The following is a 22,372-nucleotide window of genomic DNA, read 5'->3' on the forward strand; positions in this document are numbered from 1 at the left end:
CAAATAGAACACTTGCGGGGCGTTCTGAACAGACAAGCGAAATTTTATTCACTTGTGATGCGAAATATTAAACATTTTTCTAAAAATATTTTACTTGCTAAACTGTTTTTTTCCAGTCTGATCCAGTAACAGCTAAGTGATGACAACTGTAAATTGATCCTGGGAAATGAGCAACTTTTAAAGCTTTCTTTAAATCCCTGTTTAAGTATTTAAGCTAAACTCTAAAATCAAACTCCTTGAATTCTGCAGTATTTACATCCAGGGATTACTATCCTTACATTGATCTTTGTGTTTCCTCAACCATTTCGCTAATTGAGGGTGTTAGACCGCTTACAGAATTAATACACCCAAGTAAACATAAATATATGACAGACATTTGACTGATTATCGTATAGATGAAGCCCCTTAAAGTAAGAAGGGCGTGAAATCTCTTTAATCATGTTCGCTTAATAAACAAGACCTATAGTGTGTACATACACTCTTTCGACAGGTGCACATTAAATTGGTGTTGTAACCTTGGATTAGAAAGCCTCACCTTAATAAAAAAAGGAAAGCAGAGGCAGGTGAAATGCTTTATTGCAGACAACATTTGATATGCTAGCCCACCAACAAAAAAACTGAAAAAATCATGATTGCTATTTACAAAATTATCAGAAGCACATTATATAAAAACATAAACCGGACACAAAGAACAAAATGACGACTCAATCCCAAATTTTGACTATGAAGGCAAAGAAGTATGAAAAAGATATTAAAAAATATCCAGGACTTTGCACATTGTGTACTAAATTGTTTTTTTTGTGTTTAATGGTTGTCCATTTTGACATAGGGCTGACTCATCAATCAAACATTTTTAATAAATTAAAAACTCATTTGGGAATGAAAGGTTCATTTGGAGAAAAGAACATTCATGTTCATAAGAAATCCTCACAAATGGAGGTCAACATGGCAGTTTCATAAGCGTCGTGCGTCACATGACATGTCTGTAGCACATTTAATCCCACACCTCAAAGTCTCTGTGTGTCAAGGTTTCAGAGCTAGGAAATGTCACACTGTAGGGTTTTTGCCTGTTTGAGGGAGCTGCTGCTGCTGCTGTTGTTGGAGATAAGTGGGTCTTTTAATTCGGGGTTTCCTGCGCTTTGGTTTGCTTCTGGACTTGGTCAGCTGCACCACAAAGAAGGACAGCACAACCATGGCACCAAGAAACGCAAACATAGGAATGGTCTGACCCACTTCCTGATTATAACGGCCCGGCATTATGCCTAAAAAAAAAAAAATACAATAAACAGATTTCAAGTTTCATTCAATGAGGGATTTTAATCAGATTGCCAAATAGCTACAATTTCCTCAGTGTGTCAGACTCTAAAATGATATGAATTACATTTCTATAACAGTGGAATTGTTGAAAGTGTGTTATTACAGACAGATGCCTAGCAGATTGTAAGCTGTATTGCTACTGTAATTAATTAGCTATCTGTATCTTTACACAAAAAATGGTGTACATCCAACCACCTGATCTTACTTCTTACTACTAAGTATTCACTTTGTCTTTGACAATTTTTTATCATGTAGATACTCAAAATGTAACTCACTACGGTGTCTAAAAATGCGTCAAAAGACATTCTTGTTTATAAAAAAGCTGTGATATGTTTTGCCCAAAACTTATCTGGCCTTAAGCTTATCTCACCTCCAGGAATGTCCCAGGTTTCACTCTCCCCTGGTGATAGAGGTCTGACCTGGGGTCGATATGGCCTTACATTGGGTAGCACCACCTTGTCCATGTCCACAGAAAGCAGCTTCTGGTGCTTCCACAGATTACTGCAGAGAAAACAAAGTTAAATACAATGCTTGAGACCCTGATGGAAATAGTAAGGTTGTGCAGGCACTGACCTCGGAGCGGTTTCATTGAGTGGCTGAGGTTTGGCCCAAGACAAGTGAGGGCATGCGGGTAGAGGGCGTGGCTTAGGATCACCCAGGTGGGCCTCTAGCACTTTTGAGTAGCGGTAGAGGTGATTACCTGCAAAAAAGTAGAAAAACGAGATATTATTCACTTTTATCATCATCATCATAATTTTATTTTACCAATTCCAATGTCAGGTCACAGAAAGAGTAACCTGCTAAATGTTTTACAGCAAAAACGTGAATGAAATGTAGAATAGTCTGAAACAACAAGAGACTGATCTCCAGTGTTAGTCTTACCCTCCAGTCTCTGAGGCAGCGATCTGTAATTGCCTGCTGGAGCTGGAACTTTGTTCTGTGAGTGAAGGAAGCTAGGTGGAGTCACCCCATAGGATGTGTACTGCAGCAGGGCATCAAGAAGCCAGAAGCAGTCTAAACACAACAACATCAAGCCATAAAGAATAAAAAGAAAAATACTAAAGACCATGTTTAGGATGTATTAGTAATACCCTGCAAACAGTATGCTTCATAAAAACGGTCGTAATTTACCATCACATCGGTAAAACTATAAAACGGCGACGTCCCCAGAATATTCTCTCGGAGTTTACTTTCAGAACTACAAAGAACATTTTAAAGACAATTTCACGCCACCTTTCTGCCTGTGGCTGTCGTCTATGCAGTTAGAGTCTCCATACAGAGCAATGCGACCTCCTCCTTCTGAAGGTGTCTGGTATAATCCAAGCACTGGAACGTTCTCCACCACAGCAGTCTCTTGTTTTAACACCTCTAGTCCTAGAAACAGATATAAAGGAAAAAAAGCACGGCTTGGGTTTGTCTGTGCATTGTGTTCGAGACTCAGAGAACAAAAGAATGACAGCAAATCACAGGTAGCCATGGCAACAAGAGTGAGGCTGTGGCAGGATTGTGCCACAGGACTGGGTGCTTTTACCTTGATCCTTTAGGGTTTGTGCGATAACAAGCCCATCTTCTGGAAAACGTGAAATGCTACAGCCTGAGGCGTAGTACACTAACGAGGGAAAGGAAAATATACAGAAAATATTGTGTTAACATAAAAAAAATAACAACACACACACCCAGTTTCCAACAATAAATACTCATGACACCCAGCAGTGTCTAATTAGAATAACCATAAGCTCATCTTTATTTAGATCCTATTTACACCAGGCCTGGTCATATGTCTAAGTTTTTGGCATATTTATCACAAGTGGTCAGTGAAAACTAACAAATCTATTCACAAACAGTCAAAACAGAACAACGCCTTTGGCTCAATCACCCAACATTAAATAAAAGTATATAGTGTATAGAGCCTTTTATACATTTTAGAAACTTTTCAGAACTCTCTGGAACTTGCATATCTGTATGCTTCTTGACAACAGTTTTTTGCTTTCTTTGATAATGAACTTAATGGTAAACCATGATTTTTGTGGGGGTTTTTTATAGCCAGACTTTGATTGATAAATTTCCAGAAATCTGCCTCAGGCTTGTTTTGATAACCTTGATTACCAGTATGGTGAATGCTTAAGTATGTTCGTTAACAAACTAGGTTTTTTCCAGAATGTATAATTTTTTGTCACACACAGACTTCAACTTTCTTCCACTAATTAGGTGGCTTCTGTTGGTCACACCATAAGTTTCACACAAAATTTTCTGATGAAACTGCAATGCAACCTATTGTTTCTGTTTTACTTGGTCTTTTCCACTAAAATTAAGCTTTCATATTAAACTTCAGACCTGACCCGGTACTGTGGGATGGTTTTCTGTCCACTTTTGGTAATTTACTGAATTCAAGTCTTTACACACACACACACACACGCGCGCGCGCGCGCACACACACACACACACGCCACTTTATTAGGTACACCTTACTAGTACCGGGTTGGACCCCCTTTTGCCTTCAGAACTGCCTTAATCCATCATGGCATAAAGCCAACAAGGTACTGGAAACATTCCTCAGAGATTTTGGTCCATATTGACATGATAGCATCACGCAGTTGCTGCAGATTTGTCGGCTGCACATCCATGATGCGAATCTCCCGTTCCACCACATCCCAAAGGTGCTCTATTGGATTGAGATCTGGTGACTGTGGAGGCCATTTGAATACAGTGAACTCATTGTCATGTTTAAGAAACCAGTCTGAGATGATTCTTTATGGCATGGCGCGTTATCCTGCTGAAAGTAGCCATCAGAAGATGGGTACACTGTGGTCATAAAGGGATGGACATGGTCAGCAACAATACTCAGGTAGGCTGTGGTGTGACACGATGCTCAAATGGTACTAATGGGCCCAAAGTGTGCCAAGAAAATATCCCCCACACCACCACCAGCCTGAACTGTTGATATAAGGCAGGATGAATCCATGCTTTCATGTTGTTGACGCCAAATTCTGACCCTACCATCCGAATGTCGCAGCAGAAATCGAGACTCATCAGACCAGGCAACGTTTTTCCAATTTTCTATTGTCCAATTTTGGTGATCCTGTGCGAGTTGTAGCCTCGGTTTTCTGTTCTTAGCTGTCAGGAGTGGCACCCTGTGTGGTCTTCTGCTGCTGTAGCCTATCCACCTCAAGGTTCGATGTGTTGTGCATTCAGAGATGCTCTTCTGTATACCTCAGTTGTAACGAGTGGTTATTTGAGTTACTGTTGCCTTTCTATCAGCTCGAAACAGTCTGGCCATTCTCCTCTGACCTCTGGCATCAACAAGGCATTTGCACCCACAGAACTGCTGCTCACTGGATATTTTCTCTTTTTCAGACCATTCTCTGTAAACCCTAGAGATGGTTGTGCGTGAAAATCCCAGTAGATCAGCAGTTTCTGAAATACTCAGACCAGCCCGTCTGGCACCAACAATGCCACGTTCAAAGGCACTTAAATCACCTTTCTTCCCCATTCTGACGCTCGGTTTGAAATGCAGCAAACCGTCTTGACCATGTCTACATGCCTAAATGCAATTGAGTTGCTGCCATGTGATTGGCTGATTAGAAATTTGCGTTAACAAGCAGTTGGACAGGTGTACCTAATAAAGTGGCTGGTGAGTGTGTGTGTGTGTGTGTGTGTGTGCGTGCGTATATATATATATATATATATATATATATATATATATATATATATATATATATATATATATATACGCACGCACACACACACACACACACACACATATACATATATATATATATATATATATATATATATATATAAATATAAATAAAAACATTAATTGCTTATATAGTTACTTGAAACTTCAAAAAATCTATAATTTTTCTTTACAGATTTCTTCACAAAAGACTGTAAGGTACCTACCTTTTTTTTAAGAATATACTTAATTTTACTTACGTTCTTAACATTTTGCATTTTTTACATGGAAAACAATGTTGTGAATGTATAAATGAATTATACCGACCCTCTCCTGGCGCACACTTGGCAAACTGATATCAAGACGTGAAAAAAATTTGAGTGCTGAAGAAGCTGCGTATAGGATTTCCCATTCTACTGTATGATGAAAGTGCTCACTGCTCACTCTGCTGACTCATGATGTGCAGCAATGCACTGCTCGAATCACACCATCAAGTTGCAGATGACACAACCATGGTCTGTCAGATCAGCAAGAACGAGAATCAGCATACAGAGAGGAGGTGCAATAGCTAACAAACTGGTGCAGAGCCAAGAACTTGTCTTTAATGTGAACAAAACAAAACACGTGGATGCTGACTTGAAGAGTAAAAGTCTTCACTTGATGTTTGCTGTTCTGTAGAGATTGTCAAGAGCACAAAATTCCTTGGTGTTCACATGGCGGAGTTCACATTCCTCGACTGGGCCCTCAACACAAGATCCATAGCCAATAGGGCTGCACGATTTAGGGAAAAATTTCATGTTGCGATTATTGTGGTCAATATTGCGATAGAGATATAATAACTTGTCCACTTGATTGGTTTGAAGGAAATTGCACACAGATTAGTCATAATGCTAAAATGTGTATTTGTAAAACTATTAAGGCTTGCAAAATTATAATTTTTTTTACAAAATGAAATAACATTTGCATTAATGTAAAAAAAAAATTTCTCAAAAGCAACAGCTAAGTAAAATAAACCAATTAAATTATTTACCTGTTTTTCTGCTGAAGTTTAAGATGCAGTATGTTTACATACTTAAATTCAGGCAATTTTGCAGTTATTATTAAATGTGTTTAACTTTTTTATGGAATCACCCCCAGGGTTCCAAAAAGAAGGCATGAAAGAAATTCATGTAACCACACATGCCACACGTGCACTGCCTAAACCGAGACAATCTGTTCTTTTTTGTTTTGTTAGCGGCACAGAAAATATGCAAACTGTTCTCAGAAAGCGTGTGTCCACACATGCTCTTATTTATTGCATTAAATCGCACCATTTTCTGTCATATAATCGCACAAGTTTATTAAAAAACTGAATGATTAATCGTGCAGCACTAATAGCCAAGAAAGCCTACTTTCTGTAAAGGGTAAGAAAAGCCCAGCTCCCATTTTAAAATGCTCTACTCCGGGATTACTGACAGAATCTGAAGCAGTTTTAGTTGAGCGTGTCCTCGTGTAGTTCTGTATTGTTTTATCTAGCACCATGAAATACCAACATTATGTCTCACTGTAAACTGTACCATATGTACATAATTGAAATGACAATAAAGTATATATATAATAACCTGACTGAAAGCACACAGATTTATAAGGGGGATTGTGTCCAAACATCAGAAAAGCATGTACCACACCCTGATCTTATTTCCCATGCAAACACTGAGAAAATGTGTTTCTCTTTTCCAATGACTGGATTCTTTAAGTTGATTTCTTTGTGTAGATGTGATAAATCTTTTGCTAAATTCTATCACGGTTAATGGCATTGCAGATGCACCTGCTGCATCGAGCACAGCTATGAAAAATGTACATTTAAAACAGCTCAAAACCAGCTGCTATACTGCATGCTGGATAATTATGTTGTTCATGGTTGCATGATCACTCTAGAAGTAGCCCATGGAGTAAATTAATTGCAATAATCTTCTACTTAGCTTTGTTTGAGGCTAAGTAATTATTAATGCCTCAGCTGCCTTAAACTAATTTTATGGTCATGAGCTGAATAGTTATTTTATCAACATAATAAAACAGACTTGTCCCCTGAAGCTTTAGAGTTTATATTACAAATGCAGACTTGTGTTCCACAAAAGCTTTGTGGTTTAAGAGAACAGATTGTGTACTGTGCTTGTATACTTGTTACCCATGTACAGTTGTAAACAGTTTACAATGACCATATCCTTCTTAATGTAGTAAAGATAAACACCATGTTATAATCTTACTGTCATGGTCTGCCATTGTGAAGTCTCCCTCGTACAGTCCATCACTAAAGGCCATATCCCATACAGAGATGAGGTCATTCAGAGCTGGAACATTGGCGCCCCCTGTGTCTGGCATCCACCATTGCCTACAAAAGCAAATACAAGTCCATTTACACAGCCAAAACAAATTATAAGTTATTACAATATATGGTTAGGAGCTAAAATAATTAATCATCAATAATACTTTTTCATATAAATGGCAAGAAAATGTAGCTGGCCAGACAAAACAAACCAGTAAAACCCATGTTCATTAAAAACAGAACAGTGCCTTAATAATCACTTTTCTTAGCCAAGAGCTTTGCAATATTTAGTGGTACATGAGAGGTAACTGTCAAGTAAGTGTGGAACGGAAATCCTGTTCCGTCTGCTGCTTTTCCCCGGTGTGCAGAGCGGCAACGACTTGCGAAAGATAAACGTTGCTTGCCAGTGCACAATAAGAGATCTTAATTTGCTTAGTGACTGCCAATTCCCACCAATCAAGCGCTCCCCATCAAACAACAGCTACCAACTAGTGAGGGTGAAGGCCATCACATGCTTCCTCCAAAGCAGGCAAAGCTAATTTGCAGCATTTTTTCGAGCAATATCTATATTGTTCTGATGGTACTTATTAATTATGGGATTGTAGCACCATGTTATGTGGACACTAATCCAAATGATACGGTCTGAATTTTACACCACGACAGATAACTGAATATTTATTAGTGGATATCTGGACTGAGACATGGCAAGCAATGATACCTGGTGTTCTCATCGTAGAACTTCACTTTTCTCATAACCGAGGTGTTGTACCAATCACTGAAGATGATGAGTGACAGGCCATTATCTATGTCCCTTCGCAGTTTGGTGATCTCTTCTGGGAAATACTCCTCCTCACTGTCCACCATCAGCAGCGTACCTGCATTTAAACACGTCTTATTGAACTAATACAAAGTATTGTGGATTTTATATTTAAGACTGTAAAGTCATAATCTGTACCCTTACCATACTGACTGGCATCAAAACACGTAATGGGTGAACCCAAAACTTCAATAAAGTATCCCATACTTCTGAGGTGCTGGTACATGTCTCTAAAGTTGGTATGGATATGATCACCATTCCTACAGAAACAAACACAATTAAAGACAATTACAAAAAAAAAAGAATAACAATATAGAATAACCATTATATAAAATAATGTGTTATGAAACTACCAGTCCAGCGGGTCATTCTTCATTCGCAGGTTATCCCGGGGGAAATACCCAGGTGGGTAGCGCAAGTTATGATACTGGTCCCATAACACCCTCTTGCTACGAGGAGGAGTGGGAACGATCTTGACCTTCACTGGCAGTTTCACTGTGGAGGTTATTTCCCCTCCTACTGCAGACTACACACAACAAAAATGTTCACACAAAGTTAGACTGGAAATCTCAGAACAAATACGTTTTTGGGGATTGGACTGACATTTTAAAAGATTTACTCACATCATTCTCTGCAGGTGAGGCCACAGTGAGCATCACATGGCCCTGAGCAATTCCTTCCCAGGACGCGGCTTTCTTAGCCACGGATATAGAGACAGCCAGGTAGCCAGCCCATGGCCACAGCACAGACGAGTAAGACACAGCCACATCAATATGATCCCCATTCTGGGGCAGATAAGGCTGCCATATTGGCTATTGAAGAAACATACAGTTAGTTATCGAGAGGCACATATTTTAAATTGAATAGAATAAACAAATTATGGGTGCCTCTATACAGTTTCTTTAGACGATTACGATTGGTTTTTATTTCTTATAAAATAATAATAATAATAATACAGACACTGAAATGAACTTAAATCAGTGTCATGAATTGTTCTTTATTTGCATCCTGGTGAACGGAACACTGTATCTTAGTGATCATCACAATGACATGCTCTAATCCATGACAGTTTCTCAGCATCTTTGTGTGTGTGTGTGTGTGTGTGTGTGTGTGTGTGTGTGTGTGTGTGTGTGTGTGTGTGTGTGCGCGCAATTCACTTCTTGTTTGTTTTTAAGCATCATGCTTACTGAAATAGCGCTGCTAACTCAGACCCTTGCACTTGTTACTCAAACAAGTTAAGATGTTTTATCAGGTTACTTTATTGTAGAAAGATGCTGTAGTTCCTTAGTTTGACATTAGGTTTTCATCACACATCATAATGGATGCAATTTAGTATTGATGCATCACAGCACCTTCATAAAATAGCAAAATAGTTCACATCATCAATTACTTGTAATTAAGTAGATATTTTTTTTACCTTGTCCACAATCCTGCCAGTCACTCCCATGCCATTCAGGATGGTTACATTGACGATCGTTGGCATTCCGCCATAGTAGATGGGCTGGGAGCAGTAGGGCCACATATAGGGACATTCTGTCAGGTCTATGTAGCTTGGACTGAGACTGAAACATGATGCATTAGACAGTATTAGTTGAGTTGTTGACAAATTCAGTTAACAACTTGAGCAAATGGTCTCCGTTATCTTAACACTCATCTTAGTTTTTATCTTCTTTGATAAATGGATAATATAACTTTGTTAGCATTTTCCTAAAACATTTCTTGATTCCTGAATTCCTGATTTTTTTATTTAGTGCTGTAACTATATTATATCAAGGACCACTGTCTATATCTTCTCAAGAGCTTGATCTATGAAGTTACAGTGGACAAGAGTGAGTATGGATAATGGGTATTCTCTGTGTGTCTTACCTGGCTTGAGGCCTGTAGCTGTTGAGGATCTGGTAAGCTCGGAGCAGGTCCAGTTTCCCGTGGCCCTGTTCAAACATGTTGACTCCAGGGAGCCTGCGAGCCGATGCGATCAGGGCCTGCTTCATACTGGCTGGGTTAACCAGCTCTCGATTCAACACCGTACTGAAGTACAGCGAGCATGAAAATAGAGATAACAAAATTATTAACCAAAAAAAAAAAAAGACTCACGGATTGCTGCAATCCATTTCATACCTGCACAACAAAAGGCAGCAAAAGACAAAGAGTATCTGAAGTTTCTCTCTAAGGAAGAGGAGATTGATACTTTTAATTCACCTTTTTTTTTTACATCAGCAGCCCAAATGGAATGCTTCAGTGACACAGGAGAGTGTGGGCACAAAAGATTCATCCAAATGAACATATTGTCTTGCTCTTTTGCATTTTTATCAAACTCTCTGTTTGACTCTCTCAAGCACTGTTATACACACTGGATTAAAAATAAAAACTCTATTTAAAGAATATTGCAAATTAATAAATCAGTGCTTTAAAAAAGTAATAAATAAAAATACAGCAGCATTCATGGTAACCACAAACTTTTGCTTTGGAAAGGCCATTATCTTTGTGTTTTTCTAAAAATGGGTACGTTTTCCCTATAAAACAACAGACAAAGGCATAACGTAGTAACAGGATATAGATCATGTGACATAAATAGTGGAACATAATGCAAACTGGCTTTAAAGCAATACAGGATGAAAGCATAATGGAAGAGCTACAGACAGTCATTAAAAATCCTTTAATCCTCACAACTTGGCTCTGATATCAGCACCGCGATCTTTACTAGAAAAGGAGCAAAAATCTTAATAGAGTTCAAGTCTTGCATCTTTTTTTTTTTTTTATTCTTTTGTTCTAAATATACCAATTAGAGACTAAATCTTTTGGAAACAGTCTACTGCAATACTGGCTCAAAACAGGAAGTCTAAGAGGAAGCATATTTGTGTCGGAATGTCTTACCTGGCAAGAAGAGTGACTGCGCCGGCCACCACCGGAGAGGCTACACTGGTGCCAGACAGAGAGCGACAGCCCTCTTTCAGCCCAGAGCCGCGAACTCCAGAGCCATAGGTCACAATATCAGGCTTCACCCTGCCATAACCACCCGGCAGCTCCTGTAGACAGAAAGTACACAAACCATTATTATAACTTTACACTGAACCGCCATCATCATACAGGGTCAATAAGTTATTCTGAACTGTTGCAAAACTGGATATTACATAATGAAATTATCACATAATATGCCCATGTCAGAATAAAATACAAAACATGCTTATTGTTTTGTATGCCAAAAAACTTCAAAAGATCTCTCATTAGGAACAGATAGAAAAGTTGAACATTAAGTTTGAGCACCAGCTCAAGTACGATTCAGTGCCTTTTGCTCCCAGACAGAATTAATGGATCAGGAATCGGTGTTCTTCCTGAGGGTGAGCAGACTAAAACACCAGCGCTACAATTCAGATGCTAAGTAGAATGTGTCTGGCTTTCTAGGTCAACACAAAATCCTTGGACATGAGCTTTCAGGTGAAAAGAACAGTTCGGTGGTGTTGCTATGAAACAGGACGTACCCATGTCGTCATGCCCCGAGAGGAAAACCGGGCAATGTTGTCCTCAAAATCAATTCCTCCGACCCCAATTACATCCATTTGATCAGCAGGATTATTTAGAGTGCTGTAATGTTACACATACACCGGTAGATAAGTCACAAAAAAGACAAAGCCTAGATTTTAAAAATGTATTGCATTTATTTATTAGCTTTGACTCTTACCCATAAAGAGGGCCGTCATTCCCAATAGCAGACACCATAATAACTCCATTTGCAGTGAGCTCCCAAACCTGAGGTAAAGCCAGGAAAGAGTTACCGATTGTACACTATTATATACATAGTCAAACTGTGTGTGAATATATAAATAGCCAGATTTCATTCCCAGCTTTTACTATGTTAATGTGTTGCATTCCTGTTCCAGTTCTTGTTGGCCCCGTTTTCTCATTCTGCCTTAGGCTGCGAAGGTTAACTGATATCAGCTTAGCTACATGTAGACAATACAGTGCATTTGGGTTTCATTTTAGGAATCTGAATGCACAAGTTTCAAACGACATTGATTGTAGCCGTATATTTTAAAGATGCTTCCATATCCACACCTTTATTTCTCCCAGGCTCATATTTAATCGGTTTGAATTCTCGTTTGCAATGTCTGTATATTAAATTTATACATATTTAGCTATTATAAAAAAAAAAAATTAATTCTATATTTTAGATGCTTATATCTTCACAAATGAATAAAATGTGTATTTCTTTTATTTCAAAGCTGTTATATTTTTATTTTTTTTTTTAAACATGGTTGTCAACTTGCCATCTGCAAAATGTATAATACATCTACAACACAAATGTTAATTTACACAAATTGCTTTATCTTGCATACTTAAATGCATTTTTCCTTTCCTTTCCTTTTTTTTTTTTTTTTTTTTTTAACAAAAAGAAAAAACCCAGCATGGGTGAATTTGTTCAAAGGAGAAATTCCCCATGCACTCCTAAACCAAAGATATTTAACCTCTTAATGCTTTTGCATTTTTAAAGTATAACTTTATATATAATTACCATAAATTTGTTTTCTATAATTATAAGCAAAACACTACATTTTATAATTTAATTCTTTAATCTGATTAATCATAAACAGAAAAAAAATCGTCTGATTAATCGATTATCATAATTGTTAGTTGCAGCCCTAACAATAAGAGAAATAAAAATTAGATTTGATTCACATTACTAACATATATATAATTTTCTAAACACTAGCTTTGCTTTGCCCATGTTTGAGTGATGTGTGACTTTTTCTGTTTCCTTAATTACATGCTGTATGAAACCAAATCAAATAAACCCAAAGTATCAAGTTTGTACTGAGTTGCACAATCATTTTGCTCCGTTTAATAAGTGAAACTACCTGCAAAACAAATACATACAAACATCTGTGTGTCAAAATCATAAGATTATTGAGATGACAAAAATAGATACTAAGAGCACCTTATCCACAAATGGATGGTCCATGAAGTCCGGCCCACCAATGCTGAGGTTCAAAACATTGATCTTCTTCAGGATGGCATAGTTGAAGGCATCCAGGAACCAAGACGTGTAGGACACCTGAGGGAAATATTATAGACCGTCATCCTATTGTGTGACTGTTCGTGCATAGTTGAGCAAAAGCCTCAGCATCATGATGATTATATCACTCTGAGGACTCCTTATGTGCAAAGCTGAATTGGAGCTTTAAAAATTAAACACCAGTCAACATCCACAGGAAAACTAATCAATAATCTCTTTAAAGACTAAATAGTGAAGAGTCTAGGGTGCAGCAAATAATTGATATGATAAAGCAAGCAGCCATGTGTTCAAACATCATAGATCCACCACAATCATTTAAACACCTTTATATAAAAGAACCATACCTGACTGTTGGTGAAGACTCTGAAAATGTGCAACTCAGAATCAGGAGCAAAGCCCTGACACTCCCTCATGCTGGCTATAACTCCAGCCACAAAGGTGCCATGGCCCAAACCTATGAACACAAATGTAATGTAGTACACAGAAAAGACAATTACATGTACATTCACGGCAACAATGCTGTAATGTAATCTGTAGCTTGCTGTCCTTTTTTAGTACATTTTTTTTTATTTGGAAAAGCAATTCTAATTGTACACGCATAACCATATCACAACTCTACCAAAACAAAACAAATCTGATAGAGAACAAGAGAAAAAAAATAAAAAATAAAATAGATGAGTAAGTAAAAAAAAAAAAAAAAAGTTAAATAATAATAATAATAATAATAATAATAATAATAATAATACATAGATACAAATTCAAGGGGTTTAGACAGGGGGGTAGACACTGCAAAGTATTAAAGTACACAAAAAATGGTTGCCTTATACTGGTAAATATTCCACCGCTAATAGAACATCTTATTTTTTTCTACATTTTAAAAAGGACATTGTCTTTAAGCCACTGAGGTGTAGTTGGTGGACTAGAGCAGTGGTCAACCTCAACCTTTTTTGTGCCACGAACCAGATTAACGTCGGACAATATTTTCACAGACCGGTTTAATGTCAAACAATAATTTCACGGACCGGCCTTTAAGGTGTGGTGGATAAATACAACAAAATAAAATGATATGACCAGCATAAAAACTGGTATTTTCTAATTATAATAATAAACGTAAATCCACTGTGTTTTTTTTTGTTAATTTTGCTCGCTTGGGGGTTTCACTTTAGCGGTAATGTATTATGTGATAGCGGCCGGAGCAGCCCCTTTAAGAAGGTAGCGGATGGAGGTAAGACATGTGACCGAGGCATCATGACATGCATCAAGAGTGAAATAAAACGGAAATAATGTAAGTTATGTATTCTTTCTGTGTGGCCCCGTACCAATTGCCAATGGGGGTTGGGGACCAGTGGTCTAGGTGATTTCCAAAAGATTAAAAGACGGTGCCTGACTATCAAAGATGTGAAGGTCAAAATATCGAATTGTTTTTGTTGTAATGGGATAAATCCAACAGCACCCCAAAAATTGCAACACCAGAACAAACATCAATATTAAAGTTAAGAATTGCAGATAGTTTTGATGTAATCACACCAGAACCCATTTAACAAAAGAAGAACGTAACATGGATCATTCACCTTGCAATCTATCACAGCTGTCGCTAATACTTGTGTAAAGTTTGGCTAGCCTAGCTTTTGAAAAATGAACTCTGTAAAAAACTTTTAATTGTACAAGAGTAAGCTAAGCACATATAGAACTTGAATGGATTCCATCTATTGCCCTTTCCCACCACAGCTTTGTAAACACGATGACATGAATTAACCAATTCATCCCCCCATTTTGCTTTAGTTCTGTCAATTGTAAGTTTATCAACAGGGGGAAGCTGATTATACATTTTTGATATTAAAGACTTCTGCTGGAGACCCAAAAGTAACAGGTCCTCCCAGCACTTTTTGGATGTTTAAAAAAAATTGTCAAAAAGATATATTTTACTCCTTAAAATCCACATGTTCACAAAAAAAAATGCCGTCTTTATACAGATCTTGAAGAGACACCCGCATTCTGCCACTATCTAAAAGTAGGATCTAGATAAGACGGGGGGAAATAGATAATGATCAATAATTGGGGCTAAAAGATTCTAAGAAGTAAACTTAGAATATAGTATCAATTCAGAAATCAGAGTGTCGACAGCACCACAGAATTGGTTGTAAAGATAGAGGGCTTGCTGGGTAGAAATAAAAAAAATAAAGATGATTTAGTAACAGACTGAGTTTGCGACCAAACCCACCAAAATTCTGGTTGATTACACATATTTTATAAATATGAGCAGCCCTATAATATAACTAGAAATTTGGTACTGCAAGTTATATCTCTAAAGTATTGTTTTGGCAAGCCATAACACCTTTCCATAAAAAATTTTAAAGGGCATCGCTAGCATCAGGTTGCGCAATTCGTGACATAATGATGGATTCAATTAAAACGGTGCGAACAAACACTAAATAAAAAAGCAGCAAATGACGGGAGCAGTAAACGGTTACATTTTTAGTCACATGTTGTGGTTTTTAGCAAATGATTATGCATTTGTACACCAATGCATATGTTTTATTTTTAATAAGTCTGTTAGTTTGCTGCGTTTAATGCGTTCCAGGGTCTTTGTATAGCATTTGTCTACTACATCAGTAACTTACCTATTTTCAAACGTGATTTACTGCGACTTTACTACGTTCAAAAGGTTTTTTTTCTATGTTTGTATATTTAATTTATGCATATATCATTTAATTATTATACAAAATTTTTTTTTGCAAAGTCTTTTTTTTCCCATATACACAATTTCAAAACTTGTCAAAACAATGGTGTATCATATTTTATATTGAATTTTAAAGCATGGTTGTTAACTTGCCATTTGCAATTATTAAAAAATCAGAACAGAAAAACAACCCAGAATGAGTGAATTTGTTCAAGGAGAAATCCCCCGTGCACTCCTCAACAAGCAGCCACTAAAGGCTTTATATAAAAAAAAAAATCTAAAAATTAAAGATAGTTAAACTTTTTAGCATTTGCAAATAAATTTATTTATTTATTTTATTTTTTTGAGTACACTTTCATACATAAATAGTCTGAATCGGGGTTTTAAAAAAAATCTGATTTATCTTACAATTAATATATTATCAAAATGATCGTTAGTTACAGCCCTAGTACCAATTAAAAACATCTGTCTCACCCCCTGCTTAAAATCAACCTGCATATGACAAAGAAAATGTTAAAAAAAAAGTTTTAACTTTATTAAATGGGTTAAAGTGCAATCAGAAACAACAAGCCAAGGGGGGCTGAGTTCGTTCGAAACTATGGGAGCCCAGAGGGGAGCGTCGGCGGACATTAAAGAGAAAACCGATTTTTATTAAAACATATCGATGTAAACTACACATCGGGTTAATCGATAAAATCGATTTATCGCCCAGCACTAATCCTTTCAATTCGATCAGCCAATACATTAGCCAGTATCTTTGCATCTACATTTTGCATTGATGGAGGACTATAGGAACTATAGGATCTTTGTCCTTCTTCAAAAGCAGTACAACAGAAGCCTGGTTTAGAGGTTCAGGGAATGAGTCATGTTGTAAATACGTTCAAAATTAACAGAGCGAATTTAGACTGACTGCAGTTCTTTTGAACTTTTTACCATCATCCAGTGTCTTCTCGTTGGTCCAGTTAGTCCGCTCCTTAACATTCTTAAAATGTGGGTGCTTTTCACTAAGTCCAGTGTCAAATACAGCCACCTTCACTCCCGAGCCTTAAAAAAAAAAAAAGCCAGAAAAAAAAATCATAAATCTCAATTCTGACCTGGATACAAAACCTGTAATACCAAAGCCACATGGACTACATTTGAATTGTTTAGTTTATTTTTATAAAATTTTTTATTCAATTTCTTAACAGGATGTGATCATGTGTTGATTATGAATGTTCTCAGCTCCACTAATGGGTCAGTAACTGACAAAAGCAAGACACACCATAGCACGCAATCAGCAGCCAGTAAACAGGTTGACATACATCACACATGGATGTTCATGAGAAATCCAAACATTTTCTAATAGATCAAACACTGAGAACTTCACAGTTTGAGAAGTAACTTTTCTGCTTTTCCCGAGAAGAATGCTCCACTTAATTTTTAGTTCTCATCTTACTGTGTATAACTTTTTTTATAGGAACATATCACTCATTCCTCTACAGTCTTCTAAGTCATGCATCAAGAAAATACTGCAATGTTTAAAATTTCTAATTTCGATAAGAATTAAAATACTGTATATGTTTCTATAAAAATTTGTGTCAACAGTAAGTCCATGGAGTAATTACACACCTGTGTGGCCCATTTGCCACAGCACATCAGCCTGCAGGATTTGGGCCACATGGCGTGGAATTGCCCTCAGCAAGCGACGGCTCGAATGGCGACCCGTAGCATGCCAGAACCCCGAGCCCAGAGACAGACTAGTCCTCCTCAGTGGCCGAGAGGACTGCCATGACTGCCACTTCTGTGTCCAGCGTGTGTCATTACAGGAGGAGCTGCCCTCACCTCCGGCTGAGCAAAGAGAAATTTTTTTTTTAAAAGATACAAAAATATTTGAAGGGAAAAAATTAAATAAAAATCACGAGACACACAATCGGTTTCATACAAATTGTAATATGCGATATTCAAATATATATAATACCTATGCTAAATTAGGTGTACATAAAATTACATGTTTTTCCAGTTTTCTGTTCATGGATGACAGAACTGTACAGAGTGGTTATCAGAGTCAATTTAGACTTTTCAGCTACCATTATTCAGGCCATTCTCCTTTGACCTCTATTATCAACAATCATGCACAGGCAAAATCACAAATATAAAATTTTCCCTTGTTATGATAGACTGATGTGTACATAAATATGAACCAGCAGCTTCAAGTAATCGTATATATCTTTCATGCAATGCACTGATGAACCCAGCCATTAGTTTTGCACAAGCCAGTGCATTTAGTGCCGGTCCCAAGCATGGATAAATAGGAAGGGTTGCGAAGGGAAGCTGAAGAGGTAATGGTCATCAGCACTTATGCTCCACAAATTGGCTGTGAGATGGAGAAGAAGGAAAAATTCTGGATTGAGTTAGATGAAGTGGTAGACGGTGTACCTAGGAATGAACGATAGGTGATTGGGGCAGACTTTAATGGGTATGTTGGTGAAGGGAACAGAGGTGATGAGGAGGTGATGGGTAGGTATGGCTTTAAGGAGAGGAATGTGAAAAGGCAGATGGTGGTAGATTTTGCTAAAAGGATGGAAATGGCAGTTTTGACCTCTTATTTTAAGAAGAAGGAGGAGCATAGGGTGACATAAGAGTAGAGGAAGGTGCACTGAATCTAAAGGAGGAAGACTGTAGTGTGAGGTTCAGGGAAGAGGTCAGACAGGGGCTCTGTGGTGGTGAGGAGGTGCTGGATGATTGGGCAACTACTTCAGAAGTAATAAGAAAGACAGCTGGAAAGATACTTGGTGTGACATCTGGAAAGAGAAAGGTGGACAAAGAGACAGTGGTGGAATGAGGAAGTGCAGGAGAGCATAAGGAGAAAGAGGTTGGCAAAAAAGAATTGGAATCGACAGAGTGATGAGAAAAGTAGGCAGGAGCACAAGGTGATGCAGGTAAAGAGGGATGTGCTGAAAGCCAAGGAAAAGGCATATGAGGAGCTGTATGAGAGGTTAACACTAGGGTTAGGAACACTAAGGAAGGAGAAAGGGATTTGTACTGATTGGCCAGGCAGAGGGACCGAGCTGGGAAGGATGTGCTGCAAGTTAGAGCAATAAAGGATGCAGATGGAAATGTGTTGACTAGTGAGAAAAGTGTGTGTTGAGCAGCTGATGAATGAGGAAAATAGGAGAGCGAGAGAAGGGTGGATGATGTGGAGATGGTGAAACAGGAAGTGGATAGGAGGATGTGAGAACAGTGATTAAGAGGATGAAGAGTGGAAAGTCGGTAGGACCAGATGACATACAGGTAGAAGCATGGAGATGTTTAGAACACAACAAGATTTTGGAAGGTGAGAGGATGCCTGAGGAATGGAGAAGGAGATTGCTGGTACCGATCTTTAAGAATAAGGGAGATGTGCAGACCTGCAGTAACTACAGGGGAATTAAGTTGATCACACCATGACGTTATGGGAAAGAGTAGTGGAAGCCAGGCTGAGAGAAGAGGTGACCATCTGTGAGTAACAGTATGGTTTCATGCTGAGAAAGAGCATTATGGATGCAATAAATACTTTGAGAATGTTGATAGAGAAGTATAGAAAAGGTCAGAAGGAGATGCATTGTGTGTTTGTCAATCTAAAGAAAGCTACAGGGTGCCGAGAGGAGTTGTGGTATTGATGCCACCTAATTACCTGATTGATAAATTAGACAATTTGTTTAAATAGATATACAGGTGTAGTAAAATGCTGAGAGGGTATAAATACAAAGAAAAAAGAAAAAAAAAACAGAAGTCACTTAGCTGACGTGTTGCATCTTGGTAGGCATGGCCATTATTAAATTGTGAAGATTATTAATTCTATTTAGAGGCACAGAAAGCTTTATTTATGCAGAGATGCAATCCAAAGATGGAAAGTAGGCATTCCACTCTAATCATTTCCAGGGACCCTGATGAGGGTTTTTTTTTTTTTAAACTTGCCCCAAGTCCTCCTCCACATACTAAAATAAGATTCTTTTTTTGCACCCATGCTGGCTCTTACAGACAAGGCCCTGGTGAAATGTAGTGATAATTAGTGCTGTAGAAGTATATATCTAAGGCAAACACTGAGTAGTTGTAGCCCTACTTATATGCCACTCAAACACCTACCATGTCTGACTGGCAGGCAATTAATCATTTCTTCAGCATATTCTTACTGAACTTGTGTGACCAGCTGCAAGGTTTGATAAGTAAAGTGGGATGTGTGTGGGAGTGCACTTCAGACTGCGTAACGGGAAGCTAGCCATGACATAATGCAGTTTTTCTCAGACGAGTTCTCTGGACACAGATGTATTTTTACTCTTCATATTGAATTAATATCAAACTAGACTCTGGATCCTACACCGTTCTAGTGATTTTCACTACATATGGATTTTTACTGAACCCGAGTATGACTGTTGGTAGGCATTGGCAAATGAAAAAAAACTTTCAAGGCCCTCGGCGACATTCAAATCTTGTCTGAAATGCGTCAAGTGACCGAGGTTTGCTTGATAAACATGTAGTCCAATACGAAAACTGTACACATTTTAGTGAAGCCTTTTTAGACCTAATCATAGGTCATAAATACCCTAGACCCTGACTACCTCTATAAACGTTTTTAGTTATTGAAAAGCAATAACGCATTAACCTCTGTTCTTACCTAAACTTAGTTCTATTTACTTATCATGATCACCAGATCCAGATGTTGATACCAGGTCTGAACAAGGACTTTATAAATGGCGACATGTTAGCATGACTTGTGTTAATCTAGGTGTTGGTTTGTGTGTGTGTGTTTCAAAAACACAGAATTCTTTCTCTGCTCACTCCCCTGGGGTTCTGTTTCCACACTCACTCAACCCAGGCATAAATGACTGCTGTTCTCAGAGTCATCTGCTGCTTTCTCCCCCCAGGGGGTAATAGTCCCCTTACAGAGAGCAATTCTAGTCACTGCATTTGGTTCAAATTAGCAAATGAGGCAAGAGTAAATTGTGTTTTTCTTTGCACATAATAGATTCATAATCTCAAAATGCAGCAATAAAACAATGAGCAAATTGCTATATACAGTTATGTTCAAAATAATAGCAGTACAATGTGACTAACCAGAATAATCCAGGTTTTTAGTATATTTTTTATTGCTACGTGACAAACAAGTTACCAGTAGGTGCAGTAGATTCTCAGAAAACAAACAAGACCCATCATTCATGATATGCACACTCGTAAGGCTGTGCAATTGGGCAATTAGTTGAAAGGGGTGTGTTCAAAAAAATAGCAGTGTATGCCGTTGACTGTACAAACTCAAAACTATTTTGTACAAAAATTTTTATTTCTAGGATTTAGCAATCCTGTGAATCACTAAACTAATATACTGTTATTCTACTCCATGATTCTTTAACAACATTCCACAATTCATTTACATTTCTTGGTTTTGCTTCAGAAACAGCATTTTTGATATCACCCCACATGTTCTTGTTTGGATTAAGGTCTGGGGATTGGGCTGGCCACTCCATAACATTAATTTTGTTGGTTTGGAACCAAGACTTTGCTTGTTTACTAGTGTGTTTGGGGTCATTGTCTTGTTGAAACAACCATTTCAAGGGCATGTCCTCTTTAGCATAAGGCAACATGACCTCTTCAAGTATTTTGACATATGCAAACTGATCCATGATCCCTGGTATGCGATAAATAGGCCCAACACCATAGTAGGAGAAACATGCCCATATCATGAGCCACCATGCTTCACTGTGTAGTGTGGCTTGAATTCAGAGTTTGGGGGTCGTCTCACAAACTGTCTGTGGCCCTTGGACCCAAAAAGAACAATTTTACTCTCATCAGTCCACAAAATGTTCCTCCATTTCTCTTTAGGCCAGTTGATGTGTTCTTTGGCAAATTGTAACCTCTTCTGCACATGCCTTTTTTGCAGGGGATTCTTGAAAATAGATTAGCTTCACACAGACGTCTTTTAACTGTCACAGTACTTACATGTAACTCCAGACTGTCTTTGATCATCCTGGAGCTGATTATTGGCTGAGCCTTTGCCATTCTGGCGATTCTTCGATCCATTTTGATGGTTGTCTTCCGTTTTCTTCCACGTTGCTCTGGTTTTGCTCTCCATTTTAAGGCATTGGAGGAGATTATTTTAGCTGAACAGCCTATAATTTTTTGCACCTCTTTATAGGTTTTCCCCTCTCCAATCAACTTTTTAATCAAAGTACGCTGTTCTTCTGAACAATGTCTTGAACGACCCATTTTCCTCAGGCTTTCAATTTGCCTGTTATTGCTGGCTTCATCCTTAAATAGGGGCCACCTGATTCACACCTGTTTTTTCACAAAATTGATGACCTCAGTGATTGAATGCCACACTGCTATTTTTTTTGAACACACCCCTTTCAACTAATTGCCCAATTGCACAGCCTTACGAGCGTGCATATCATGAATGATGGGTCTTGTTTATTATCTGAGAATCTACTGCACCTACTGGTAACTTGTTTGTCACGTAGCAATAAAAAATATACTAAAAACCTGGATTATTCTGGTTAGTCACATTGTACTGCTATTATTTTGAACATAACTGTAACAACAAAAATTCACAATCC

The 22,372-nt window shown here is 37.9% G+C and overlaps 1 protein-coding gene across 1 annotated transcript in view; it reads right to left on the bottom strand.

Annotated features, from left to right (window-relative positions):
- Positions 1-559: 559 nt before the first annotated feature.
- The window catches only part of mbtps1 (membrane-bound transcription factor peptidase, site 1), a 35,339-nt gene continuing 13,526 nt past the window's right edge, over positions 560-22,372 (bottom strand). Inside the window, exons 4-23 of the mRNA XM_083552644.1 lie at positions 17,415-17,633; positions 16,740-16,850; positions 13,471-13,580; positions 13,049-13,165; positions 11,795-11,862; positions 11,595-11,697; positions 10,990-11,141; positions 9,982-10,143; positions 9,533-9,677; positions 8,739-8,927; positions 8,469-8,641; positions 8,260-8,375; positions 8,017-8,173; positions 7,240-7,364; positions 2,849-2,926; positions 2,551-2,691; positions 2,200-2,331; positions 1,891-2,017; positions 1,688-1,818; positions 560-1,262 (exon numbers count right to left, since the gene is read on the bottom strand). Coding sequence (XP_083408770.1) covers positions 1,048-1,262; positions 1,688-1,818; positions 1,891-2,017; positions 2,200-2,331; positions 2,551-2,691; positions 2,849-2,926; positions 7,240-7,364; positions 8,017-8,173; positions 8,260-8,375; positions 8,469-8,641; positions 8,739-8,927; positions 9,533-9,677; positions 9,982-10,143; positions 10,990-11,141; positions 11,595-11,697; positions 11,795-11,862; positions 13,049-13,165; positions 13,471-13,580; positions 16,740-16,850; positions 17,415-17,633 — 2,771 coding nt within the window. The 3' untranslated portion in view covers positions 560-1,047. The remainder of the gene's footprint in view (positions 1,263-1,687; positions 1,819-1,890; positions 2,018-2,199; positions 2,332-2,550; positions 2,692-2,848; positions 2,927-7,239; positions 7,365-8,016; positions 8,174-8,259; positions 8,376-8,468; positions 8,642-8,738; positions 8,928-9,532; positions 9,678-9,981; positions 10,144-10,989; positions 11,142-11,594; positions 11,698-11,794; positions 11,863-13,048; positions 13,166-13,470; positions 13,581-16,739; positions 16,851-17,414; positions 17,634-22,372) is intronic.

Source organism: Silurus aristotelis, assembly GCF_946808225.1.
Source record: "Silurus aristotelis genome assembly, chromosome: 10".
NCBI classification, from domain to species: Eukaryota; Metazoa; Chordata; class Actinopteri; order Siluriformes; family Siluridae; genus Silurus; species Silurus aristotelis.